Source organism: Ammospiza nelsoni, chromosome 3 (genome assembly GCF_027579445.1).
Source record: "Ammospiza nelsoni isolate bAmmNel1 chromosome 3, bAmmNel1.pri, whole genome shotgun sequence".
NCBI classification, from domain to species: domain Eukaryota; kingdom Metazoa; phylum Chordata; class Aves; order Passeriformes; family Passerellidae; genus Ammospiza; species Ammospiza nelsoni.
This window is the reverse complement of record NC_080635.1, coordinates 6974166-6991926: the sequence shown is the minus strand read 5'-3', so window position 1 is coordinate 6991926 and position 17761 is coordinate 6974166. Positions and strand designations below refer to the sequence as shown.

The 17761-nt window shown below is 43.4% G+C and overlaps 1 protein-coding gene across 1 annotated transcript in view; it reads left to right on the top strand.

Annotated features, from left to right (window-relative positions):
- COQ8A (coenzyme Q8A) overlaps positions 1–17761 on the top strand; it is a 42212-nt gene that overhangs the window by 1942 nt on the left and 22509 nt on the right. The window contains exons 2-4 of the mRNA XM_059469016.1: positions 8889–9083; positions 11247–11657; positions 12614–12680. Coding sequence (XP_059324999.1) covers positions 8907–9083; positions 11247–11657; positions 12614–12680 — 655 coding nt within the window. The 5' untranslated portion in view covers positions 8889–8906. The remainder of the gene's footprint in view (positions 1–8888; positions 9084–11246; positions 11658–12613; positions 12681–17761) is intronic.

The window sequence follows — 17761 nt, the reverse complement described above, 5'->3', positions numbered from 1 at the left end:
ATAATAGCTCAGTGCATCCATGCAGCAAGACCTGGACTTGTTTTGGCTTCTAGTCTTCCAGTAGTCCTTTTAAAGGCAGGTGGAGATCTGTTGTTTCACACCCTGTTTGCCAGGCTGTATTGTTTTTCTGGAAACTGAGAGAGAACAAGGGACAGGAGCTGAATTCCTGCTTCTTAATTTTTTCTGTTAAAACTAATTGATTACTTATGTAGTTGGGATTTTTTTAGGTGGAGTTTGGTGGTTTTTTTCTGTCTGCATTTGTTTTTTCTTCATTGTTTTAACCTGGGTGCAAGGGATGACGTGTGTCTCATGGTCTGTCATCTTGTGTGTCAGTGTGTGTGGGATAAATTGTTTGATCCAGGTGGTTTGCCAAACACATCTCAGGACTTAGCTTAGTGCATGAATAAGCATTTCTCCTTTTCCTTACATCTGTCCTGCTGGGTGAACAGTCCAGCCTGGGATGGAGGCAATGAGTCTGAGCAGTATTTAGCAATCACATCTCCAGTGTGATACAGGTCTTCTCATATTCTCCCTTTAAAATTACAAAAGAAAGGAGTCTGGAAGAGGAGCCTTTTTGCTTTAAGGAGCTGTATATCCTGGAACAGAGCAGCTTTAGGAGAAAAGCTTTCTCTTTCAGCTTGTTTTGTAAAAGTGCTGCCTTGTGCTATGGGTGCCTGCTTTCCTTCAGGATCTGAAGAAGAAAATTATCTGCATGTGGAGCTAAAATACCAGCTGGCAGTGAAGCTCAGTAGTGTGAGGGCGTGGGTTCAATCACTGCTTTCTCACCCAGCAGTGAAAACTCATTTTATAGGCACATTCCTATCTTCACATTCAATTTTTTGTCTTTAGCTTCTCAGTTTTTTAGATGCCACTTGTTTTGTTCCTCCCACCTCCCTTTCCCCTGTATGGTATATGGCAAAATGAAATCAATCTGAGCTGGTGACAAAGACCCAAGAAATAACTGGATACACAAGTTTTGCCCTTTCTTTGCACAGTTGTGTTTCTGCACTTTTTTTTAATGGCTTTTGTGTTTTGTCAGTCAGTAGAGGTGTGGAACTAAATGAAGCATGTTCACTTCCCAGCTATCCAGTCTCTGACATGTTCTGTGTGCTTCTGACAGCATAGAAAATGACATTATTTGCTCTGAAAGACTTAGTTGTCAGTCTGTGGACCTGGCTTTTAGAAACTTTACAAGTTTATATGTTTACTTAAACAAGTCTGCATGCACATCCACAGTTTAAAAACAGGTGGCTTTTTTTGGAGGCTGCAGAAGACTTTGTCTTTTTTTGTGAAGACAGTAGATTCTTTATGTAGAGGCATGGGAAAAGATGATCTGTATGGTCCTAGAGCTGTTTTGTGATGTGCAGGTGATAACTTCCACTTACAAAGTTCTCCTACTGTGTTTGTTTTTCCTCTGTAGTTTGTCCTGGTTTTTGGTGTAGATTAGATTGTTATGTGGCTCCTTTCTTTGCTATTCATGCCTCCTTTTTAACCTGTTGCATGCCTTGGTTTTTTTCTGGGTCTGCTGAACAAGTGAACTCTAAAAGGGCTTTAGGCATTGTTCTGAAATATCACAGCTCTCCTGCTGTCTGGATTGTGCCATTTGGAAGGATTAAATCCTCATCCTAATTTGATCTGGTCAAAGTGCTCATCAACAGAGTACTTGGATTTAGGGAAGAGATGGCAGAAGAATGAGTGGGCAGTAAACTGCAAGTGGATTTGAGTGTTTCCTTTGGAGAACCCTTCTGAAATCAGTAAGCCTGATACAATTTTACGTTGCACAGCAAACATTGTGGAGCATGGCTTTTCAGAACTCACTTGGAGTTTGGGGATTTTTATTTTTTTAACTGTATAAGCTGCAGAAAGCTTTGGTTTTTCTAGTTTGGAAAGGCAATATATTTATACTATGCAAATGTGAATTCATAAAGTCTATACATAGAGAGCATAAACAATTGTAGATTACAGATTTTGTATCAGGTTAGGCTTAGCTGTAAGAGAAATATAGAGCTCATTACTCTCATTTACCCTAGTGTCAGAAGTACCTATGTGTGGGGAGCAGGAGCAAACAGAAATAACTTGTCTGTGGCAGAGCTGCCATGCAGGAGCTGGAGGTTCTGACAGACCATGTTCCCCAGCAGCACAGAGATCATCTTAGGTCTTCTTTTTTTTTGTCTGTAGTCCTCTTGTTGCAGGGAGGATTTGGCACAGCCAGAAAAATGGAAGCTCTCACAGCCAGGGGGCTATGAATAGACCAGGATGTGCTGTAAGTTGCTAAATTGGAGCTTACCCCCAGTTTCTAGGGCAAGGTTGGAAGCCATGAGATGGACACCGACAGGAATGCCTGCAGGATCAATAGTGGGATCAGTGCCTGTGGGGTTTGCCTGCTGCTCCCAGAGGTGACAGCCCTCAGCACAGGGGGTGTCTCTGCCACCCAGAGAGACCTGTGAGGTGCCACTTACACACTTGGGGTGTGCTGTGCAAGGGTCTGTCCTGGTGTGCACAAAGGGGGATAACCAAAATCCCTTCTTATCCCAGGTACAGGCCGTGTCTAGTTTTTAGAGAGGTTCTGACTAGAAGCCACTGCCCAAGTGGCATTTAATGGTGACTGTTGGCAATATGTGGTTTAGGTGGTCAGCAGAGCAGCTCTGAATCCTTGTTTGTGTTTGATCTACAGAGGTGGGTGTTGAGAGGACTCGTAGGGATAGGCTGTGAGCTGTAAGGGTCACTGTGGAGAGCACTGGGATTGTTCCCAGCCCTGTGCCTGACAAGCAGTGTAAGTTTGGGTAGATCACCTGTTGTCTTCCTCCAAAGTAGACAACTGTGGTATCGGTGCCCTTTCCTGAGCTTTCTGAGAGTTATAAGTGAAGAGGGTTGTGTGTTTAAATGCAAGAGGAAGAGCTGCTATTTTTCTCAAGACTTGTGCATTAGGCAGTGGAGTATTTGAGTCTGAAGGAATCTGCACTTGTTTGTGAGGCACAGCACTTTATCAGTTTCTAGTTCCTAAATTAACCTTGGTGTGCTTTTGGAAAGTCAAAACTTCCAGGAAAAACAATTGTACCATAACAGCGTATACAAAAAAAAAAAAAAAAGAAATTAACTGCAAGTTGATAACCTCCTTAATTTATACTTTATATTCTAATTCAGAGTAATTTATACTTTATATTCTAATTCAGGGAAGCTCTGTTGACTCCTGTGCAGAGCTGTGCATCAGAGGGAGCTGAGCTTTGATGATCTCAAGGTGTTTGTAGTGCTCAGATTTTGTTTGAAGGTCAGTGTTTGGGTTTGATCAGTGAAGAGCTTTAGTGTAACCTTTTTATAATTACTGCTAGGTACAGTTATTCCATACAGATGTGGGGGATTTATCTTCTCAAGTAATGCTGTATGTTCCCATTGATGGGGTGACTTGGAACTCGTGAACTGTGCTTTTGTGTAAACTTGCCATAAACCTAAATAAAGGTTTCATCTTGTAGTAGTTCTGTTTCTTAAGTACAGGCTTCAAATATTGCATCTGCCAGAATCTCCAATAATCTGTGTGCTTGGAGGTCATGCTCCCTTTTGATTTTAATATACTGTTGTCCTTGTTGCTGAGTGAAAGATCTACATGCATGGGAAGTAACATGAATAATTCTGATGAACTCTGGATTAATGTGATTAAAGTTACACTTAAGGCTTTTGAGCTAAGCAGAGGATGCAGTGCAATGCACTTATAAGCACAGCCCACTGCATAAACAGAAGAGAAAACCCTTTTTTTCCCTTGTCCTCTTATTCTTTCTCCCTTTCCTCTTAATAAGAGAGATAATACAAAGATTGTGTGCTGGATATAAATACAACTCCTAGCTTGAAATCCATCCCCATGGCCCAAAACTTTTTGCCTTGCAATTGGGATAAATGGATTTTAAAAAAATTATTATTTTGGGCCCCCAACTGCAAAGACTTAATTCTCAGGAGCAGATAGAGATCACATTTTTGGGGAGCAGTGAATGAGCAGTGACCTTAGAATCACAGCCACTGAGTTGGATCTCCCTCAGTGTAGCAGCCAACAGTGTGTGCCCAAGGCAGAATTTATTGTTGCACTGTGTCAAGGCATGTCAGGAGTGACCTGTAGTGAGCCTTGTGCTCTCTTAATTGTGGTAAATCTTAATTGTGGCTAAATTATTTCCAGGTCTGTGTAGCTCATTTCCATCTGTGGGTAGAAGGGGACTGTGTTAGTTCCAGGCATGTGGGCTGTGACTGTGCTGTTGCATTCCCCAGACATTGCCCAGAGAGAAGTAAACAGGATTGTTGGTCCAGAGCGTTCAGGGATGTATCTGTGCCTAAAATAAAGCAGGCCTTGCTAAAATGTCCAAGCATTCTTTTCACTCTTATGTGTGTCAAGCCATTTATGGGGAAAATTGTGTTTTGAACTAACTGTCATTTGCCAGAAATGAGTGCTAAGCCTTCTGAATTTTGTTGGAAAGAGGCATTTGTGTGCCCAGCAGCCCATTTTTACCAGTACTGTTATTGTAGTGATTAGGGAGCAAAGCAGCTCTGCTTGCCCTTGAGAGGTGTTTGTTCTAAGTGCATTGGCAGAGTGCTTTGGGGAAGGGTGCTTGTAAAGAGACTTTTCAGAGACTTGATGAATTCAGCTTAAGGGGGCTTGAGTGCAGGCCACAGGGCAGGATCAAATCTAGGGCTCCTCACTTCTGCTACAGGTCACATCTTTAAAAACATTTCCTTTGGAGCTGCAATGGATTGGGTTATGGGGAAGGGAAGAAAGAAGGATAAGCAAGGGGGGTTTGCAGTTTGGTTTGAAGGATGAGGGCAACTTCTTCCTTTTAAAATGCTGGTTTTGTGCCCTGCATGGTTAAAATTTGGGTCAGCTGCAACCCAAGGAATCCAGCTAATGAAAATACATCTAGGCAGGGACCTGGCAATCTGGTATCAAAGGAACTGCTGGGGAGGTGTGTGATGGAACTGAAAAAGGCCATGAATGAAAGGATCACATCAAAGGGTTGGTATGGCAACAAACATAAAAAGAAATGGGAAAAAATGTGTAAAAGAACAGTTACAGAGCAGCTTAATGAATAATAGTTATATTGAACTTAGCCTACTTTTGTTTCATGGCCATGGAACAATGTCCTGAGTATCTGGCCTTCTGCATCTTGTTTGTGGTGTTTATTATTTTTATTTCATTATACTCTTGCCACACTTGCTCTGATGGTGTGGGTGGTTATACTGAAGCCAGGGTTTTAGTCCTTGTTTAGATACAGCCAAGATAACAGTGCCTGTAATAAAGGATAATGGAGAGAGGGAAGATGTAGAGGCTGTTTTATTGATATGTGATATCTGATGATCTGCCTTACTACCTGTCCAAGCTAATATTATTTTATTCTTTATTTTAATTTATTTAGAATAAAAGTTGAAGATAAAGAAGGCAGCTAAAACTGCAGACCTGATGGAGGGAATTAGGGCTGCTGTGAAACTGCTCTGGTTTTGTTGGGGGGATTTTTTTGGATGTTTTTTTTTTGGTCAGTTAGTTTGTTTTGATTTGAAAGATGATGGCAATCATGTTGTTTTGATTTTAAATAATTCAACAGTGTTTGGTAGTAGTAATTCCCATAAACTGAAAGAAGCTGTGTTGTCATGCACAGAAAACTTCCAGATGTGTTTCTGCTATTTGTATGATTAGAAATCTTGTGTTTAAACTTGGTCCATCCTATATATATGTGTGTGTGTGTGTATGCATATGTGTATCTGAGTAAAACTTTTCACTGTACAAGCATCTGGAGGAGGAAAGCTCCTGGAATCTCAAGCAGATCTGTGTGTCTGTAGGAGCACATATTAGCACATGGAAAAGAATGGTTTTAAAGTGAGACAAATCCATGATTTCTTGTGTTGCTTGTAGCCAGGCTCTTGGTTTCTGTTGTTGGCCTCTGATAAGCTGAGTGATAAGCAAGCTGCACTTGCTTAAACCTTCAGTCCAATAGTCTGGAATGTTGAAAAGGGGAGGGAACACTTGGCAGTCAGTGGCTCCAGAGGATGGTGGGCTGTGAGGCTGATTGCTGCACACAGGAGGATCCAGCACTGGTTTGGTTTTGCTGCTTTGAATCAGGGGGTATCTGACCTGCAGGAGCCTCTGCCCACTGTGTGTACCTTGCCTGGTGCCTGAGGGTGCCTTGGCCTGAGTTCCCCAGTGCTGGAAGGTCTGGGGGTTTTCCAGGGGTTCATTCACCTGGGAGAAGCTTACTAAGCCAAATCTGTGACCCTGGCTATTTTTGGAAAAGGGCTCAGCATCCACACTTGTCAGCCCTCTTCAGGCCAGGTCAGAGGCACTGACAGCTTGTGCAGACACCATGGCCTGTCCCTGCCCTGTGCTGGCAGTGCCCCACTCTGCCAGTGCCACATGGAGAATCCTCAGGGAGCAAGTCAAGTGTGATACAGACCTTGTACACTTGGGCTAATTCCATTTGGAACCACTCCCTAAATCTCCTTCTGAGAGAGCTTCCTTATGCTGTATTTATTGATTTAGGGTAGGAATAGAACTTAGGGGGGAAAACTGCCTTGCCTGCTGTCTGTGCTGGATATTAACACAAGTGTAATTGTTTGGTACAGTACCAACCTTCTCAGAAGTGTGTGTCTCAGTTTTTGGGGTTTTGTCCTTGCTTGTGCTTGTTACCTTTTTTTTTTTTTAATGAAAAGGTAATTTTCCTAATGTTTGGATTTTTGTTTTTTTTTTTTTTTTTTTTTGGTGTGTGTGTGTGTAGTGTTTTACCTTCTTGATTATTTGGCATATATTTTATTTAGAGTAGCCTCTCTTTTGGCAGCACTGCATAGGAGCATGTTACTGATACTTCTGAGCTAACAAACCACTTACCTGGTACCTAGGTGGTTCCAGCTGCTGTGCAGAGCAAGTGGGGCTGGTAAAATGGAAGTCAGAGAGAGATTGGTAAGAATTTGCCCTGTGCAGTTTCTTGTAGCCAAATCTGTGCAGGGCAATAGGTTCTCTTTGTATGCTGATATATTTAGCAGTGCAGGGTTGAATGAGTGTTGTGCAATGTATGTTTTCTACTTGTGGCTGCATTAGCTTCCCTGAAATTGTTTGGAGATTTATTTCTTTTAAAAAGTGCACATTTAGCATATCATAACAAGGTCTTTGGCTGGTTTGGGGTGAAAGAAGTGTATAGTTTTACTACTATTGATTAGTAAGAATACATGTTAAAAGTGGATTTGTTTTTGTGTGTGCTGTCCAAGTCTCTATTGGCTTACCTTTTGTTGCCCTTCTTGGGATGGAGGAAATGAACTTTTTTTGCACTCAAGCTTTCCTTGCTGCTAATACTTGTGATCACAAAAGCACTTATTTCTTAATAGTGGCAACCTTTGAATGGGCTCATTTCATCTGGGACAGTATTGGGTTGATGGCTGATTTCTTTGCCTGGCTCTGAATTGCAGGGACAGCCTGCAAATAAATGCTTTGGGTGAGATCCATGTGGAAGTTTCCAGTGTGAAGATGTTGGGGTAGAAAAACACTTCCTGTTGACAGTAGATTTCCTTGCCTCACAGGCAACTTTTGAGTTTAAAAGTGCATTATACAAGGTTAAGACAAATTGTAGTGGTTAAACTCAGAGAGATGCAGGAGTAACACTTGTTAGAGGTCTGGAGCATATGGATAGGTCTTGTGGTGAGAACCACAGAAAAATGACCTAGGTGGGCTTGAGTTTTATTTTTGCAGCTAACCTGTTATGCCCAGATTCCTTGTAAGCCCTTGACTGTCCTTTTAACAGTGTACATAGAATATGTAAGTGTAACACTCCTGGCTGCAGTGCTTGTTCCAGATTTTGATCACTGATAAATTAAATATCAGTGGTTGAACAAATATCCCAGTAACTGGGCTTTATCCTGCATTTGCATAATAATGTCTCTCTGAAGTTCAGCTGTAGTAGTGTGTGCAGTTCCTGTGTGATTGCACCAAATTTGTGTACTTGGACAGAAATTTAGCTTTAGCAGTCCATTCTCCTCCTTCATGACAGGTACAGCAGACATGTTTGAGACAGAGCTTGTGTTTCCTGAGAAGGTAACTGGATCCAGGTGCCTGTGGTCTGCAGCTGGGTGTAATGCTTTGTGTGCTTTGACTCAAGACCACTTGTACACATCAGTGTATTCATATTTATAGTTGAGTGTATGTGCATGTTGACAGCTTATCTTCTAAAAATTGATTGCTACCTGTGTACCTACCTAGGAAATAAATATGTGGCCTTAGACCAGTGCTCTCTACCTATTGCAGTCAGAACTTATTTTTTTTCTCTCCAAATCATTACAAGCTACAAGCTGGGGACAGAACAGACTATGGAGCAGGCTACCTTTGGAGGATGGACAAAGCTTGGTCACTGGTGTGGGAGTAAAAAAATTCAGCTATGTAAAATGAGCAGGCATAACTCCAGGGCAGGGATGGAATGTGACAGTGAACTTCATCAGTGCTGTCAGGACCTGAGAACATGTTCCAAGGTTCCATAATAATTAAAGGTCAAATGTTAATGTTTTTAATCCACTTCTAACATCTGGAAGGAATCAAGACGATCTTTGTAGTGTTCACTGACATTTACTGTCTTTGCTTGCCTTGGTCCATGGTAACTTGGATATTTGTGTAGAGTCCTGGAAAGTTATCCTAACTCATGAGAACAAGGAGAATTCTCTTTTCCTGGTAAGATCAGCTAAGCAGGGCCCTGAGGCTGGCCTGGGGGCCAGCTCAGCTCAGCTCTCTGGGCTGCACACAGGTTCCCATGGTGGCTGCTTGCCAGAGCAGGAAGAGATTTTCCAGGCATCTGCTACCAGCTCTTAGGGGACATGAAACCTGCTGCAGACTTGTTCTTGACATCTTGTCTCTCTGCTCCCTCTCCCTTTTTATCTTTCAGCACAGAAATTGATCAGTCATGGCGGGTGATGCCATCATGGTCATGAGGGGCCTGACCAAGCTGAGCAAAGCCATCCTGGAGACCCAGGCAGGGCAGCTCCGGCAGGTGCTCCTCGGGGGAGATGCAGTCACCATTGCCAGGACTCTCCAGGCTGCTGCTGAGGAACAGTTCAGCTCTGCCCTGGGCAAGGTGCAGGTGAGCAAAGCTCTTTGAGCACAGTCTGGTCTGGTGTTTTGCTTTTTCTCCAGGTGCTTTTTTTGGTTTTGTTGTGTGAGTGTCACATCTTGAATGAGAGCCTGGTTCTGAGCTGTGGGATTGATAATAGTAATGTTGCAGTGCTCTGGGAATTCTTTGGAATCTGTGGTGTGTGGAAGGTGCTTGGACAGGAATGGGAGGGGAATGTTAGTGTTTCCTTTCCTGAGTGTTTAAGACATGCAGAATAAGAAAAGTGCTCTATTTGTCCCATCTTGTTAAAGATCAAGCTCTTACTAAGACTGGTCAGCAATTTTGTTGTTTAGAGTCTCCTTTAAACTTTGGGCATTGATTTACCTCTCTTTTAGAGTGCATTTGATTTATCTCAGTGCTGCTTCCTTTCTTGGCAGAATTGGTGCATATGGTATTTTTCAGAGTGGCTCAGGGTCAGGTGTTTGCACATTCACCACTTCCAGCCCAGGCTGGATTTTTGGAACTGGCTTTCAAATGAGGAACATAAGGAAAGGCAGACAGCAGCTTCTCTCATCAGAGATGGGGATAGATTTATAAGAGCTTCACATCTACTGTGCTGCCATCTTTTGAAAGCAAGGGGTTTATCTATGGTACTTCTCTCTCATCATCCTCTGGAAGAGGGGTGTGTAGCTCAACTGACCATTTTTGAAGCAGAAACTAAGGAATGAGATTTTGATGGTTTTTATGCAATGAGCAATCTATAGCTTTAGTCCTAGAATCTGGGCCAGTGTTTTCTTGGTTCTCTTTAAGCTTGCAGTAGAACTAACTTGGATGTTTGTTTTTGGGGTAGTGCTTTGTCTTGTCATTGTCCTCCTCTTGCACCCGAGAGGAGACAGAGAGAGAGATGTTCTGTTTCTGTCCATGTTCCTCTGCACCAGAGAAGCCCAATGAGCACAACTGCAGAACACTTGCCCTGCTTTATGTAAATGGGTTCCAAGAGAAGCTCCTGTCAAAGCAGAGCTCAGTAAGAAATATAAACACACAGCATTTTCTGTTTTGAAGAGAGGAAGATCTTTTACATTAATTGGCAGTGGTTTAGCTGTCTGGCATGTTTCTAAAAATTTAAGTATGGAGGTAAGAAAGCTTTCTTGCTTGTAATCACTGGTCAGTATTGTGAGCCACAGTCCCCATCTGTAAACATTTCTCTCCTCCCCCACTGTGATGTTGAGGTTCAGAATAGTATGAGATCTGCTGAATAACAGGAAAGACCATATTCTGCTTTTTCTCTAAGGAAGGGAAATGTAATTAGTATTTAGGAAAGAGCCCAAAATATGTTGCCTGCTTGCCTGACCACAACAGGATTTAAAATCCTGTTGATAGCCTGTAACAGTCATCTGTTATTATATGGTACTGCCACTGCTGAGACAGGTAACTAGAGATAATGCTCTGCTGTTGATTTTTATTTATGTATTTATTTTTGACTGAAAAGTGTTAAAAAATATCTGGACTTTGTGGGGCAGCTTTTGCAAGGTTAGGACAGAAAAGAGTGTCAGGAGTGTTGCTGTGCCTGGTGCTGTTATCCTTGCTTCAGGCACAGAATTTTATTTATTTTGGGATGACAACACATAGTTTGGTGGTTGAATAATGGAATGTGTTTTGCAGTTGGTAGTGTTATGACTGTGAAGGGCTGAGCTTACTCTGCCTGTAAGTAGGTATCTGGTATTGCTTCAGGTGGCTTTGGACTTGGAAGTGCTCACGTTGGGTGGCTGCAAACAGGGTGGGAGGAGGGAAAACAATGTTATTCTGATGTGATATTGCAGCTCCAATCACCTGTTGTTTCTGAGCAGTGCACTGCTTCTAGTGAACTCCATATTTAGTGACCTTTTCTGGCATGTATGTAGAAACGGGGTGTCTCCAGTTATGGATATTTGAGAAACTGTTAAAGAATTTGCCTATCAGTGCAGTGAAAAGCTTGTCAGGGATTCCAGGCATCCTCAGTGTCTCTTCCTTTCTTTCTTTCTTCTCTCTTACTCTGAATGTCTGCAGTGCCAGTCTCTGTCTGTACAGTTCTTCACTGTGGAGACATGACACCCTTATCATGCTTATCTCTGCATGCTTATCTCTGAGGACCATGGGTGGGTAGGGAGCAAAGTTTAAGATCTTTACTTCAAGTATTTCAATTCTTGTTTGCAGGAGCTTGGCAAACAGCAGGAGAACTTCACTGACCTTGGTGAGGATTTTGGGAAAGACTATGACTTCTCAGCCAGAGAGCCATCAGATGCTCCAATGGACTTCTCCACTGCCCCTGGCAAGCCTCAGGAACACAGCACTGAAGGCCCTGCTTATTCCTACACAACAAATGGACCTTTTAGAAATATTGATGAGACTGGAGATTCTGGCATGGGTCAGAAGCCTTTCCCTCCCAAAATGGATGCAAGGTTATTTGGAGGCATTAGGGACCCTGGAAATCCTTTTGCTACTGCCTTTGGACAAAATAGAGCTTTTCACCAAGACCATTCCTCTGTTGGTGGATTAACAGCTGAAGATATTGATAAAGCCAGACAGGCCAAAACAGGTTCAGGACAGAAACCCTACAAGCAGATGGTATGTTGTTTAATTAAGGATTCTCACTACTGTGGTGTCTGTACCACATTGCCCTTACTCACCTTCTCCTGTTTCTCTCATTTCTTCCTCTTCCACTATTCCCTTTTTTGGAGGGAAAAGAGGGAAGTGTCAGTGCTCATTAACCCTGTGATATTTGTTCTGTCAATAGCTTTTCAGTCTCTCTTTTCACACTTGCTCCCTCTATGTCAGATAATCTGATGTGAGAGGATGTTTAAAAAGTGTACATAGGCTTAGGATTGGACCTAAGCTCCTCACAGTGGAGGCTGTGGCTTCCTGTGTGGCATCCTGCAGTTGGAGAGGTGGAGGCAATGCTGCCCTGAGCATAAGCAGATTGGAGAGTAGCACAGCTCACAATTTTCACTTTAGTGCTTCATGCCCTGGTGTGAGTGCAGAACCCCCAGTGCAGACACTTGTCACCTGCTGTGACCTTGTGCTCCTTCCCCACATTCAGTATCAGATGCCACTGGGCTCACTCCCTCAGGGTATTGGATGTAACTGGACACTTAGCTGCCCCTGCTGTGTGTGGGGGAACTGTCCACAGTCCTGTGAATTACAGTTCTGTGAATCTGATCACCCTCCATGAGTTCTAATGCCATGCATGGAAGGGAGTTTGGGTTAGCATTGTGTGGCTTCTCCAAGTTCCAGATACAGGGGCTGCTGAGTTGAAAGTGAAAATGGGGTTTCCCAACATGGTTATCAGCTCTTCTGTCTTTCCCACCCTCCTGTCCTCTCCTCTGCTCAGTGTGTATTTCAGTTCAGGATGTGTCTGTTCTGCTCGGTATTCCCTTGAAAATCTCAAGGGTTCAAGGAAAGCTTTCTGCAGCATGAGCTGTTCAAGTGCTCTGGCTTGTGCTCTGGCTTTGCAGGTGTCTGAGCATGTGCCCGGTTCATTTGTGGATTTCTTGTTTTGATTTTCCCCCGTCTCTCCCCCGCAGCTCAGTGAGCGGGCCCGGGAGAGGAAGGTTCCCGTCACCAGGATCGGCCGCCTCGCCAACTTCGGAGGTCAGTGTGCACTGCCCCCCTTGCCATGGCACTGGCACTGCTGGCACGGCTGCCTGTGCCAGAGCTCCTGCTCTGCACCCCTGGGGCGTTCCACTGCCACCCTGCCAGCAGTTCAGCTTGCTGACAGCAAAGTGCTTTCCCTCACACAGCTCGATTTGGGCTTTGTCATCGCTCTTTAGAGTGTGGGGCAGACGGTTTGGGGGTGCATGGTAGAGCTGTCATGGTGACACATCCATGTCATTAAAACAGTCTCCCTGTTTTAATGGGAGACTGAGGTGCAGGCTGTTCCCCAGCCTGTACAAATACCCTGCTCCTGCACATGTGATTGCACTTTGAGGAGACTCTCCCAGTCCTTACAGTTTGCTGTTACTGTCAAGCAGAAACAGCTGGAGCAGCTGTTATTCTAAGTAATCCTTCCCCAGTCTTATCCTTGCTACTTCTCTGAACAGTGTTTAAATATGAAACATTTCCTCCTGGTATTCCTTTTTGAGCATGGGGAGATGATAATAGTCAAGGTTTGATTTACTAAGCATTGCTTGTAGACCACTTTCTCCCAGGAAGGATGTAAATTCTGAGCTTGTAAGATTAAGCTAGCTGAAACTTAAATGAATTTTACTTGCAGAATGGGACTTGCTATATCAAAAAGCAGCTAAATATCTTAAGTAATATTGACAGATGATGCATATTTAATGTCTTGTATCCAAAATCATCAAAGGACTTAACATGTTCCTAAGGAATAAGGTATCACAGAGTGCAGGTGGAGAGATGAACACAGCTAGTGCTTCTTAGGTAATCCTCCTCCTTGGATGAGGAGTCTGTGTGTTGCTGTGGTTGGGTTTTTTTGTGACTCTACTGTTTGGAGATTAGAGTGGCCTATCTAGGTTGTGAACAGTCTCTTGTGGCTCTTGTGATTCTCTTCCACAAAATTTGATAGAGAACCACATGTACAAATTAGACATCCTTGTGTTACAGATCCCAGAAGAAAGAAAAATAACCTGTCAAATGTAATTCAAATCAACTATTATATAAAAAAAAACAATTACTATGTGTCTGTGTGTCCTTTTGTCAGACTAACAGGCACACACACTAGGAGAAGCTGGGGCAGGGGCTGATCCTATGCAGTGCAGAAATAAACAGCAAGTGAATTTTGTGCTAAATTTTTCATGCTTGTCAGATCTCTTTAACCCTGCAGTCTGTTGCAGGCTCAGGCATAACAGCATGCCTATTATTCCTTAAGGAGAAGCAGATTCATGATCTGCTTTTTGGAGTAACAAGGCATTACTTTAGAACTCACTTACCATGTTCTAAAGCTCTGGTAGCACACAGGTGTCCATTCTAATCTAGCCTTGAATGTTAGGGGAGGTATCACAGCACCTTTAGCTGCCATCTTCTGAGTTCCTCTGTTGCTGCTTGCTGACAGCTGGTGGATGTGAAATGGCAGATGAGCAAATTTTCTGTGAACTTTGGGTTCCAGTGCTGTTGCTTTTATGTTTTGGCACCCAAGGCTGTTGTGGGAGGGAAGGCTAACTCATCTTCCAGGGGAAGTATAACCTGTCTTCTCCTAACCTCAAGGTAAAAACCAAAACAAACAGCCCCATCAGACCAAAACCACTAAGGGAGAGTAGGAAAGAAAGAGATTGCTCATAAGCAGCATCTCCAGACATCTGTGTCATTTATTTTTTTTTTGGTCTTGCTACTCTCCTCCAGTTGTCTGCTTCATATGAGTAAAATGGCTGGCAAGAGAGAGTGCTTGCTTTTAGAGGGCTGCTGGGGGAGAATTCTTGTGCAGAAATTGTTCAGATTCTCTGGTCTCTGCAATCTCATGTTAGCATTCATTGCTTATCTTTCCCTCTGAATTTTAATTTGCAACAGCAAAGAGAAACAGTACTGTCAGTACAGTGGTTTAGCAAACAACAGATGTGGTCCATAGGTAATTTATTTCAGTTTAAGATATCCCTTGGTATTATTTTGGGACTTTTTACAAGGACCTCTGGTAACAGGATGAGGGATAATAGCTTTAAACTGACAGAGGGCAGGCTCAGATTAGTTATAAAGGTTATTAGTTATAAGGGAATAAATCCTTTATTCAGAGGGTGGTGAGGCACTGGCACAGCCTGCCCAGAGAAATTGGGAATATCCCATCTCTGGAGGTGTTGAAGGCCAGGTTGGATGGGGGAGGATGAAGAAATATTGCAGGAAACATCACTGTTAACCTGTGGGATATTAGTGAGCCAGCTGTGTCCTCACTTCCTAGAGCATTGAAATGATGAGAATCAGCCAAGGAATGGCAGAGGTGGGGGGTGATTATTCCTGCTCTGCTGCCTGGCTCCTCACATTGCCTTAAAAATAACTAAGGGCAGGAGGCTGCTCCATGTCTGTGAGGGAATGTGGCTCAAAGCAAGGAAACTTTTTGTGGGGGAATTTTCTTGTGTGCTTTGGGATGCCATCTTCAATTAAAGACCCCAAGAAATCATTCTGGGAAATAAAGTGGTTGAGGTGGATTCTTCTTCTACAATCTCCACACCAGTCAAACTAGCATTTGATTGCTTTTTTTAATAAAGTCAACTTCTCCCCTTTATTTCTATATTAGAACAGTATTATTTTAATGTTGGATAGGATGTTGAATAGGTCAAAACCAGAGTTCATATAACTGTTCTGGGGTTCAGATAGCTGAATTCCCATGCTGTTGGCATGATCCCATTCCTCCTCCTGTCTTTCCAAGTTTTCTTTCATCCCCTCCAGTGTTATAGGAGTGGTCAGCTGTGTCTCAGCCATGATGTCAGGACAGTCTGGTGAGTGATGGACAAATTAGCAACAGGAGGCAGAAATACTTGGACTGCTGAGTTTGCCTGGCTTCTCACTTCTTCTGTGGGCAAAGAACATTTTACTGGAAGGATTGAAGATGATGTTTTCCAAGACTTGCCTGTAATACTGAGCTAATATTGCTCTGTGATCAGCACAAGATTCTCTCCTGAACTTCCTAGTCCTTTATATGTATTTTTGTTTGCTTCTTGCAGCAGCCAGAGTGACTGCTGGTAGGTGTATTTATAGTACTAAATAGCATCCTTGATTTTTATTTATTTATTCTTCCCAGGATTGTAATTGACAAAACAGATTTTTCTGCAGTTTTTTTTTGTTCCATGCTTGTTTTGTAGCCTGATGGGTCATCAGTTCCACTACTCAGTTCTTGATTTTTTTTTTATATTTCCATTCTCCCTTCCTTGCCTTATTTGACTTTTCTAAGCTGTTCCTGTCTCCCTTCATCATATTCCTGGTTTCTAAGTTTATTATTTTAATGATATAATAAGATTCTTTTGCAATAAAGAAAATTCAGGAAGCTTGTGGTGAAGCCTAGATTTAATGTGATTTATAACAATTTTGAAAACAAAAAAAGCAAAAACCTACTCTGTTGAGGTGTGTTAGTAAAGTATATACAGACCTGACAGCTGTGAGTGGTAAGTGGATTGGGTTTGCTTGTCAAGGTTTGGCTGCAGGGAGAAGCTTCCAGAAACTTCCCCCGTGTCCAGCTCCAAGGGGGCTCCAAGCCAAGGCCATCAGCAGTGGTGGCAGAGCCTCTGGGATAAGAGTTAAGAAGGGAGGAAAAAATCCAGAAAAAAATGCAGCTGGAGAGAGGAGTGAGAGAAACAGCCCTGCAGGCACCGAGGTCAGGGAAGGAGGAGGTGGAGAAGGTGCTGCAGGTGCTGCAGCTGAGATTCCCTGGCAGCCTGTGGTGAAGGCCATGGTGAGGCAGCTGTGTCCCTGCAGCCCATGGAGGGCCACAGTGAAGGAATTCCACCTGCAGCCCATGGAGGAGCCCCAGGGAACAGATGGATGCTTGAGGGAAGCTGTGAAGCCCCCACAGGAGCAGGATTGCTGGCAGGACTTGTGCCCCTGCAGGATTGCACCCTGTGCTGGGTCTGTGCAGGCTGTGAGGAACTGCAGCCCATGGAGAGGAGGACTATTGGAGAAGTTTGTGGAGAACTGTCTCCTGTGGGAGGCACCCCACACTGGAGCAGGGCAGAGTGAGGAGTTCTCTCCCTGAGGAGGGAGGAGCAGAATTCAGGAGTGAAGTTAAACTCGGGAAGAAGGGAGGAGTGTGTTATTCACATGCCCTCTGAACAGAGATTTCACTTTCTCAGAGTTCTCCTGAGAGAAGCAGAGAAAAGAATGATCAAAACAATTCTTATCTCATCTGCTGCTCCTGTGTTTGTGCCCATGTGGAATGTGTTCTGGAGATTGTTTACCCAAGGTGATTGCTGGATTGGATTCTGGTGAGGGTGTTTGGATTCACTGACCAGTTGGATCCACGTGTGGGTGTCAGGACTCTCAGGCAGAGAGTCACAAGTTTTTGAGTTAGTTAGTGATAGTTCTTGTTAGTGTGATATAGTGTAACATAGTTACATTATAATATAATAAAGTAATTAATTAGCTTTCTGATATCATGGAGTCAGATGCCAGTCATTCCCAGAAGCTGGAGTTCTGCACATCATTCTTCCTGCTCGAGGGCACCTTGCAAATCTGACAGAGGAGTAGAAGGAATGTCTTTTATGATTTAGTATTAATTTCTCATTATCCCACGCTGATTTGATTGGTAATAAACTGAGCTCATTTCCCCAGGTGGAGTCTGTTTTCTCTGTGATGGTGATTGCTGAGTGATCTCCCTGTCCTTATCCTGACCTATGAGCCTTGCATTATATTCTTCATTGCCCTGTCCAGCTGAGGAGCTCTCAGTGTGTGCTGTGTGGTGATTGTGGTGTTTTACCTGACCAAAACCAGGGCACAGCTGCTCCAGGTGAGGCTCTTGCTCCCACCCTGTGCTTGGCAGGCTGAGCAGTGAGAACAGCCCATTCAGCTCCTGTGTTTTTGTTGTCTCAGCTGCTGAGCAGGAGGCTTTGCCCTGAACAAAACTGGTTCCACATCATCCCTTGATAGGCTTGGTTTGAAGTGTACCAGATGCTGCAGATGCCTGGAAAATATTCTGAGAGCCACTCTGCTGGTATAGAACCAAGGGGCATTTTCCAGGCCTGAAATAATCTGCATGAAGTGCAAAATGCAGGAGAATGACTTTATAGAGGTACTTA